General features: G+C 42.6%; 1 protein-coding gene across 1 annotated transcript in view; it reads left to right on the top strand.

The window, feature by feature from the left end:
• Positions 1 to 1,078: 1,078 nt before the first annotated feature.
• LPL (lipoprotein lipase) overlaps positions 1,079 to 9,415 on the top strand; it is a 29,667-nt gene continuing 21,330 nt past the window's right edge. The window contains exons 1-2 of the mRNA XM_012533321.2: positions 1,079 to 1,471; positions 7,657 to 7,826. Coding sequence (XP_012388775.1) covers positions 1,384 to 1,471; positions 7,657 to 7,826 — 258 coding nt within the window. The 5' untranslated portion in view covers positions 1,079 to 1,383. The remainder of the gene's footprint in view (positions 1,472 to 7,656; positions 7,827 to 9,415) is intronic.

The raw sequence follows: 9,415 nt of genomic DNA, 5'->3' as shown, positions 1-9,415 counted from the left end.
TATAATTTACATACCATAAAGTTTGCCCATTTAAAATGTCCAAGTCGGGCTTCCCTGGTGGCGCAGTGGTTGAGAGTCCGCCTGCCGATGCAGGGGACACGGGTTCGTGCCCCGGTCCGGGAAGATCCCACATGCCGCGGAGCGGCTGGGCCCGTGAGCCGTGGCCGCTGAGCCTACGCGTCCGGAGCCTGTGCTCCGCAATGGGAGAGGCCACAGCAGTGAGAGGCCCGCATACCGCAAAAAATAAATAAATAAAGTGTACAAGTCAATTTTCTTCATTTATCTACCCAGTTGTATAACCATCACCATAATGTAATTTTAGACATTTTCATCACCATCTCCCCGAAAACATCTCCATTCTCCTCCCTCCCCTATTCCCCTGCACTAGGCAACCACTAATCTACTCTCTAAGATTTGCCTACTGGTGGATATTTTATATCAATGGAATCATAGGATATGTGTCTTTTGTGACTGGCTTCTTTCATTTAGCATAACAATATAGTTTTAGACTATGTGGCCTCAATATTCTGCCTCTGAGGATAAAATGTAATCTTTGCATTCCTTGATGAGTTTGAGGACTGGGTATAATTTTCGTGAGGCAGAAATTAGAAACTAGTTAGAGCAAGAGGACTTTCCACAGCCACTTGCCATTTTGCCAATGTTAAAATACCAGATTGTGCAAGTTCAAGCTGCAGAACAACGTGTGTTCATGGGTCCTTAGATTGACATTGTCCAGGAGAATTTGGGGGGCGGGGGGATAAACCAAAAACAAAACAAACAAACAAACAAAAAACACTGCAAGTTACAAACAGGATCCATCAAGAGAGGAGTGGGTTTCAGTGTTGACCAAAGGTAGTTTAACAACTTAACTTCCTTTCCTTGGAAAACTGGTGATTCCAGATTATTTCACATAAACCTGTGTTTGGTGCTTGTGCCAGGCACCCAGGAGAGCCAGACCCCTTAGGAAAAGCAAATAGGCCTCATAGAGAAAGTAAAATTTCCTTTCTGCCCTTTCCCCCTCTTCTTGCTGGCAGGGTTGATCCTCATTACAATTTGCTCAACTATTTGGAAGTGAATTTAGGACCCTCCCCCCAGCTTATGATTTTATAGCCAATAGGTGATGAGGTTTATTTGCATATTTCCAATCACATAAGCAGCCGTGGAGTGGAAACAGTGTCAGACTCAATTTCTCCTCCTCCTCTTCCTCCTCCTTCTCCGAGGAAACCTGCCACTTCTAGCTGTCCTGCCTCCTCTTTAAAGGGTGACTTGCCCTGCGCCAGACCGCTGCTCCAGCCTGCTCCCGCCTCAGACTCAGCCGGTCCATCCGTCTGTCCCCGCTCCAGCCGGGTGCCCTGTAACTCCCACAGAGGGACGCGCCCCGAGATGGAGAGCAAAGCCCTGCTTCTGGTGGCTCTGAGCGTGTGGCTTCAGAGTCTGACCGTCTCCCGCGGAGGGGTGGCCACCGCCGACAGTAAGTTTTGCGCGCAGACTCCCCTCCACTTGCAGAATCTGCTCAGCGGCCACTTGCACACGTTGTGAAGATGGGAAGGAGGAAGTAGGAAGGGGTTGCGATGCACGCCGGGGACTCTCCTAGCCCGAGCGCTTGCCCCAGAAGGGGTCACCGGGGTGGGATCTGGAAGGGCCACGGAGGGAATTTTTCCTCCGATCTCTCTGGGGCGGCTCCCACTTCTCCTTTCTCTCTTTCCCGCGTTCCCGCGCTGTCCCCTCCACTCTGACTGAGGCTGAGTTCCCGGCCGCCTGGGCTCAGCAGGGAAGGGAGCGGGGGGGGGGGGGGGGAGAGTGTGAGGGGCGGGACCAGGGGTGCGGGAGGAAGGGCTCAGATGGCGGTGACCTGCAGCAACCTTTTCGCTCGGGGTGGGGGGGGCCCGGAATGAAAGGCAAGGGAGCCAAGGTGACCCTGGCTTGGCCTTGGCCGCGGCTCAGTCCCCGTCATTGAGAGCGCGGTTAGAAAGTGGCCCCTTCTCCTGGAGAAGCTGGCCCGTGGCCGCGGGTCGCGGGGGGAGGTGTTGGCCGCCACTTAGGAGTACAGGACATTCTTGCTCTGCACGTGGAGGTGGGAGGAGAGGACGCGGGACGCGGAGTCCTGGGGACGCGGCGTCCTGCAAGAGTTGGGGCGCCGGGGAAGCTGTTTAACTTCGACTCTTGTACGCTCGGCTTTTCTTAGCGGCCAGCAAACCTAGCGAAGGGTTGACCCTCCTGAAAAACGTGGCAGAGCGACCAGCAGTCTGTGGCCGCTGACTTGGGGGTTGCCAGGTTTGCACTTGGCTACCCTTACCGTCCTGCGAGCTGAGCTCGGCTCCGGGCGCCCTGCCCCGCGGTGCGGTCGCGAGCACTTGGGGTTTCTTGGGCGCCGCCGGGAGGCCACTGGCTGAACCCCAGTTACCTCTCACCAGGGTTGAGGCTTCGAGGCCGGATGTGCATTTCTTTATTGCAGGGAAGGTGAGCGCCCAGCCCGAGACCTGCCACAGTAGAGGCAGCCTGTGTAACTTGAACCTTGGTTCAGTTAACACACAGCAGCAACTGAAAAGGCAACTGAAGCAAATCATGCAAGGAGGCAACATTTTCTTTTCTCTTCCTTGGTGGACTTGCAGTTAGGGCGGTGTCCTTTGGTTGTGCTTTCAGGCGGCGCGGTCTGCAGTGGTTCACGTTATGGTCGAGTTTGTCTCTGACTTTGGTTGCTGCTAAACGCTTGTTTTATTTCAGCACTAAGTTGTTCAATTAGAAAGTCTTAAACATCTCATGAAGTAGCATGTGCTGCTGGATAGTGTTTTACACGGTCCAAGAAAAAGGTTGGAACAAACTCCAAATTCTTATTTCAGAAAGTACACTACAGAGTAATGTTATTTAGACTAAAAAACACACACAAATAAGTGTCATCCACAGATTGAGTTTTTTCTAGACTCCCTGAGAGATTCAGGACCCTAAATTCCTGGGCTAGTCAGTGGTCACCTCTCTGGGTTTTGCTTCCTCAACTCTAAAATGAGGAGTTTGGACCAGACTCAAAATTCTCTTAGACCCCTCCAGATGTAGAGAACAAACTGATGGATACCAAGGGGGGAAGTGGGGATGGGATGAATTGGGAGGTTGGGATTGACATATATACACTACTATGTATAAAATAGATAACCGATGAGAACCTACTGTATAGCACAAGGAAGTCTGCTCAATGCTCTGTGGCGACCTAGATGGAAGAGAAATCTAAAAAAGGGGGTATATGTATACGTATAACTGATTGACTTTGCTGTACAGCGAAACTAACACAACAGTGTAAAGCAATTATACTCAAATAAAAAATTCTAAAAAGCGTTTTCTTAGACCCCTCTAATTCTTTACTCTTTGATGTAAATGGATACAAGTGATTAATGAATTAAATTGGATTTTAATCAACACATGCTTTTCATGGCTGTAAATGCTTTGTAAGGGAGGAATCATTTTGAAGTGGACTTGAAATTAATCCTTCTCATCCTTCCCTCCCACTCTCACTCTACTGCCCCCCCCTTCCCCTTTATATTGTGGCTCTCCCAACACAGCAAATTTCTGCCCCCTTTATCCTCCAAATGAATTTAGGTAGGAATGTAAGAAATTCAGAGTAGAAAGGTACAAGTGTGAGGGAATGGCAAGCAGCACCCCCTCTGGGCTCTGACTTTACTTATTCATTCTCGATTTCTAGGAAAAATATGAGGATACAGGCACTGCCCTCAGCTCTTTGCTCTTGGAGGCACCACAGCCTCTGCGTGGCCCCATTAGGAAATTTGAAGAGCTCAGTAGCTGCAGTTCTATTTGACTGGCCATAGTGAATTTCTAGGCTAACATCTGAGTTAAACATGTTGGGTGATGACAGCAAAGTAGCAGGTACCACCTCAAGGGGAGCAGAGCTCAGCAAGAGAGTGATTGATGAATAGCTGTATGGAAAGGTGGGAGTCAGGCACTGGGGAAGACTGACAATGGGAAATTTTCACTTTCTTTCAGGCAGTGTATTTTTAGCTCAGCCCTCCTTTTTTGCTTTATTCTGGGAAGAGAAATTGGGCTGCACATTTTACGGCCACTATTTTAGCAAACACTTTTTTCTATAAAAATGAAAAGTAAATCAGCTTGTTAGGTAAGTCAGGCACATTGTTTACATTGGAATATCTGAAAACCTCAATTAATTCAGTCAGATAACAGCACTGATTACCCCCCACCCCACCCCCATTGGGTTTTTTTTCACTTGTTTTTTAGCATTCTACAGAAGCTGTCAATGACTGTGACCATCAGCCTCAGAGAGGAGGTGAATTACTGATGAAGTTCTTTAGGAGTGTGTGTTTTTGTGTGAGAGAGAGAGAGGAAAGAAAAAGAGAGAAAGGAAGTAGAAACTTCTAAGAGAATTGCATTATAATTGAGCTCTTGTATCTCATGTCTTCATATAAATGTTAATCTTATTTACCTGATAACTGTGAACTGCCTTTAGAGTCTCTTTCCTGGGGTGCTCGATGTTCCTCCTATAATGTACCCTCTATAAATGTACCCTTAAAGTGCTTTGACTTCTCAGCCTAATTTCATTCCTGTGAGTTATTATCCATATTAAGATAACTCCTTGTCTTTGTTTATACACATAGATTTTTAGCTATCTATTTAGGAATTTAGGGATAAAGATAATATCAAGAAATGCATTAACTTGTAACTTTCCTGGTGCCCCCAAATCTCTCCCCTTAGTGTTTGATAAGAACAGGTCTGATGGTGTGACGTTACTGATATGAGAAGCCAAATTCAGAATAGCGGCCCTTATAAACGATTAAACCTATGCACCTCTCCCCTGACACACACTATTCTAAGATGGCTTTAATTTCTAAGGGGATCTGGTGAAAGGTCCTTCTCCCCTTAAAGGGCTAAGGGCAGAGTCACTAATATCATTTCCATGTATGAAAAACAATAATTTTTTTAGCAGCAGTTGAGCCAAATCAGTTCATCTGCCAGCCAGGAGCAATCCCAGTGTATATATTAGGTCAACTAAACATACTCATAATGACCCATAATGAATTGATGACCCATAAATCAGGGTCCATCCTTCTCCCTAACTCTTCCTGGCCTAAGTCAGTTGTGTGAGGGCTGGTGGATGTTTGGAAAGCACACTCATCTTTAGAATGCCAAGACATCCTTGAGGGGTTGGAAACACCAGTAGCGTGGAAATACCTGTCAGAACGCCAAAGAGAGGGAAAGACTGACTAAACACCAGTAACATTTATGATTTCATATAAAGAACAAACATAGAATTGAAAACATCACGTGGCATATAGAGTGGTATTATTTTCTTGTCAAAGGCTTCATTATGTTTTCTGTAACTTAAAATGAAAAAAAAAATTCCATGAAAAGTGAAACAAAAGTTTCCAAATACAAATTTGCTTGAGAATGTATGAATTTCCTATCATTTTTCTTTACAAGTGATGTACCCAACAGAAAAGGTTGGTTGTGGGAAACTGGAATCCTGCCTTAATAATTTCAAAGAATATTCTTAGTGTTTTCAAAACCACCAGCAATACCAGAGCCACAGTGTTGCACAATTCTAGGAAAAAATAGAATAAAAGTGACTGGTATCCTCTGGAGTTATGCAAGGCAATAATCTTAAATATCAGTTTGGCAAATAGGTAGTGGGCAAGATCTGTCTGCCAGATTGTTTAGAGTATTTCTGCTTTAAAAAGCTTACTGATCGAACGTGTTAAAATAAGACTGTTATGAGAGGAAACATGAGTTATCTGATATAGAGCAAATATATAGAGGGTAAAGTTAATTTAGTTTTCAATTTTCTAAAGCACTTTCTAACAGTAAAAGAACTTCTTGGGCAGAATCTGAAAGTGGAATCAGATTAAAAATCTATAATTTTTTTCGACCATCAGATCAATTATTAGGCCACCAGAGTGCTTTCTGGTTAGGAAGGAAAAGGAAAACCCACGTCTTCAAATGAGTTGAGAGGCAGAGAATATTCTTGATTAATGAATGGATTTCAAGTGAAATTTTACTATATGGAAATGAAAAAAAAGCTTTAAATATCAATAGTCTATCACAGTCTTTTATTTGAATAAATCTTCTTAGTATGTTTAGGTGCTAGAGGTGTGTGTGTGTGTGTGTGTGTGTGTGTGTGTGTGTGAGAGAGAGAGAGAGAGAGAGAGAGAGAGAGAGAGAGATCAACTTGTTACATATAATGAATCACTTGCAAGCAACCACACTATTGTTTAAGGAATTTTGGGAAATAATTAAAAAGGAGAATGCTGGTCAGTCCTCAGAAAGTTATATGATAAATTTGATTCAAATGCCTGTACTTTCACTGTACTATATCATTCTTATTTTAATTTTTGGTCTGACTTTTGCAAGGTTATTTGAAATTATGGATTTTCAACTTTTGTGAAAAGGAAGAAGGTTTAGATTAAGAAATTAGAAGTATTTCTAAGCAACCTTAGTTATTTACCTTTTGAAACTTTTAAATAGCCAAATCTAAAATGTATAAGTTACTACCTTCTTGTAGTGAATGGATAGGTTTTTTGACTTCTTTTTTACTTGACCAGAAATTAGATAACTTCTTAATATAACTTCCCTTTGGTGTGCTTGCTTTATAAAAGAGTTTGATTTTATTTGCAATACAATTTACTTAAAATGTTCACTGTGATATTATATGTACTACCTACAAATACCCTGTGAACATTTATCAACATTCAGAAGTATTGTCCAGAGAGTCAAAAAATAGGCCAAAGTTTTCTTTCTCTCCTGACTCACTTTGGGATTAACCATGAAGAACCAAAGTGGATTCTTTCCAAAACCACCTTTGCTACAGTACTTTAGGCAAGGACTTTGTGTGGAAGACTGTAGAGACAAAATTGAGAAAAGAAATACTGGGGGGAAGAATTAACCATAACTCACACATAGCACAGATATTTCTGAACAACCCGCTAAAGGATTTTTAAAAACATTTTAAAGTGATGCATCTTGCCATGCTGGTGGGAATGATTCCATACAAAAACTTCCCCATGTTTCCAACTTTTCTTCTTTCTAAAATTAAAAAAAATAATGCTAGTGAAAAGAAAACAACCTTCCTTCAAACAAACCTTATTGTATCATATTTTGCAGGAAGACAATCTTTTGATGTAATCAGAGATTTAAAGAGGGTGAAATCATGTATGAAGTAAGTGGAACTACACAACACAAGCGCCCTGAGCCAGTGTTCTCTAGAAGAACTACAACCAAGAGACCTGGGTTCTGGTCCCTACTCTCTCTCCCACTATTGGCAGCATAACCTCAGCTAACTCACTTAAATTCATATTTTGAGAGAAGATTAATTAAGGAATTCCCAAATAGAAGTTGTCTTACTTGAAACTGTATACACCACACACACACACACCCCTTGACTGAAAAAGAGCTGAAGAAAAGGATGGAAGACACAGGAGAGGTCAATATTACTTAACTCAGTTATTTTAAGGCTGTCTCTGTCAACTTTGAGCACCGCTGGAGGATCAGTCATTCTCTTTCAATCCACATTCAGTTTTTTTTTTTTTTAACTTTAGAAACAAAAATAGCATTGGTGGTGTTTTGCTTGTGAATCTAAAACATATCAGTCCAGCAAGTAAAACAACCGTCTAATTAAGCTCTTATCCAATTTTTCCTTTTCAGGAATTACAGGAGGAAAAGATTTTATAGACATCGAAAGTAAATTTGCTCTCAGGACCCCCAAAGACACAGCTGAGGACACTTGCCACCTCATTCCTGGAGTGACAGAATCTGTGGCTAACTGTCAATTTAACCACAGCAGCAAAACCTTTATGGTGCTCCACGGCTGGACGGTAAGAAAGGCTCCTTAGGAAGGAGCTGAGTGGCATGAACCAAGCATTCTGATTGTCTTGCCCCAGTTGTTGGGAGCCCAGTGATGGGAACCCAGAGATGGCTTTGCTTTAAAACTTGAGTAAAGACAATTCTGGCTCGGGGTGGGGACTGAGGAATCTAAAGCCAAAGGTTCATGGGTACTTCCTCTGGACAGTGCCAGCCTTCATTTTACCACGGTACCTAGCTGTGACCTTGAACCAGCCATTCCCCTGGGCCTTTGCTCAAGTACAGAGAAGAATATAGGTTACCATTTAGAGGAGACAATGGAAAACTGGCATGATCCTGATTCGTCCAGCACTTCGCCAAAGTCCTTTCCTAAGGAAGATAACCTGTAAGGGGGAGGAGAGAGCTGGAGTGGAGGGAGGAGGTGCTGGTTCTGGTTCTGCTTTGCCATTCTCCAGCTCTGTGATGTGGATCCAGATACCTCTCATCCCTGGGCCTCAGTTTACTAATCTGTAAAACAATGAGATTAGACTAGACGTCCCTCCACTTTCAACATTCTCCAGTTGTAAACTTTTGGGAGCTTTCCTTGAGATTAAAGAGGGCTAGCCAGGGAACTGTCAGCGACATGATAAGAATGTGAATAGATATGCTAATTAGTCACTTTATATGGTATAGTTCTTACTTAACTACTTTAGCTTGTTTTCAATATTTTCATTCCTTAGTGAGCATATTTTACTGTTTATTAAAAAGGACTTATATAAAATTGATGGTTAAAGAGATAATATCTTTCCATTGTGTCAGAGCTTGTGAATAAGGTAATAGACACTAAATTCTAATGAGATGAATTAGCTAACAATTGATACTTCCAGTCCTGATTTCTTTTCCTACATAAGTGCCTTTGTTATTGACAGTGTAGGACAATTGCTATAACTTTTATAGAGATGAAGGCAACTAGTAACAGAATTCACAGGAATGTTTATTTTAATAAAATACATCTATTTACTAGAGGTAACAGTAAATTACATATCTTATGATAAAATTACATATTCAAGTTCCTAACGTAGATCTTTTTATATTTTAAGAGGTTTAAATAGGAAAACATAATCTTTGGTGATTTTAGAGACATTTTAGTTGTATGTAGTCTTGGCTGTTAATACTTTTCAAAAAAGTTTAAGCTTAATAAACATTTATATGACAGAAATAAATTGAATATCTCAGGCATCTCAATCTTATCCCTGAGAGAATTTTATAATTTAAGAATATTTGAAAAACATTTCCTTCTCACATTAAGATGACACGACTCACCTAGTATCAGTAGATAGCACCGATTTCTATCATTAGCCCTACTGCCCAATAAGCCCACTTATATTCTTCACATCGTATGTCCTGACTTTTTTGAGTGCCTGGGCTCAGAGGCTGGGCCACTCGCTGTGGGACTGAGTTTCATCGTACAGAGCTGGTCGGTATGTGCTATAACTCATCCAGCCGTGCTGGATAACCGATCTCAGCCATTTCAGTCAACTCCTTGGCTGGTTCAGTGGGACCACCTGGGGCAGGTGGCAAGGAGAGCTTCAAGTTCAGCTGTATGCCCAAGAATCAAAGCCTT

Source organism: Orcinus orca, chromosome 6 (genome assembly GCF_937001465.1).
Source record: "Orcinus orca chromosome 6, mOrcOrc1.1, whole genome shotgun sequence".
Lineage (NCBI taxonomy): Eukaryota > Metazoa > Chordata > Mammalia > Artiodactyla > Delphinidae > Orcinus > Orcinus orca.
This window is presented reverse-complemented; position numbering and strand designations above follow the sequence as displayed.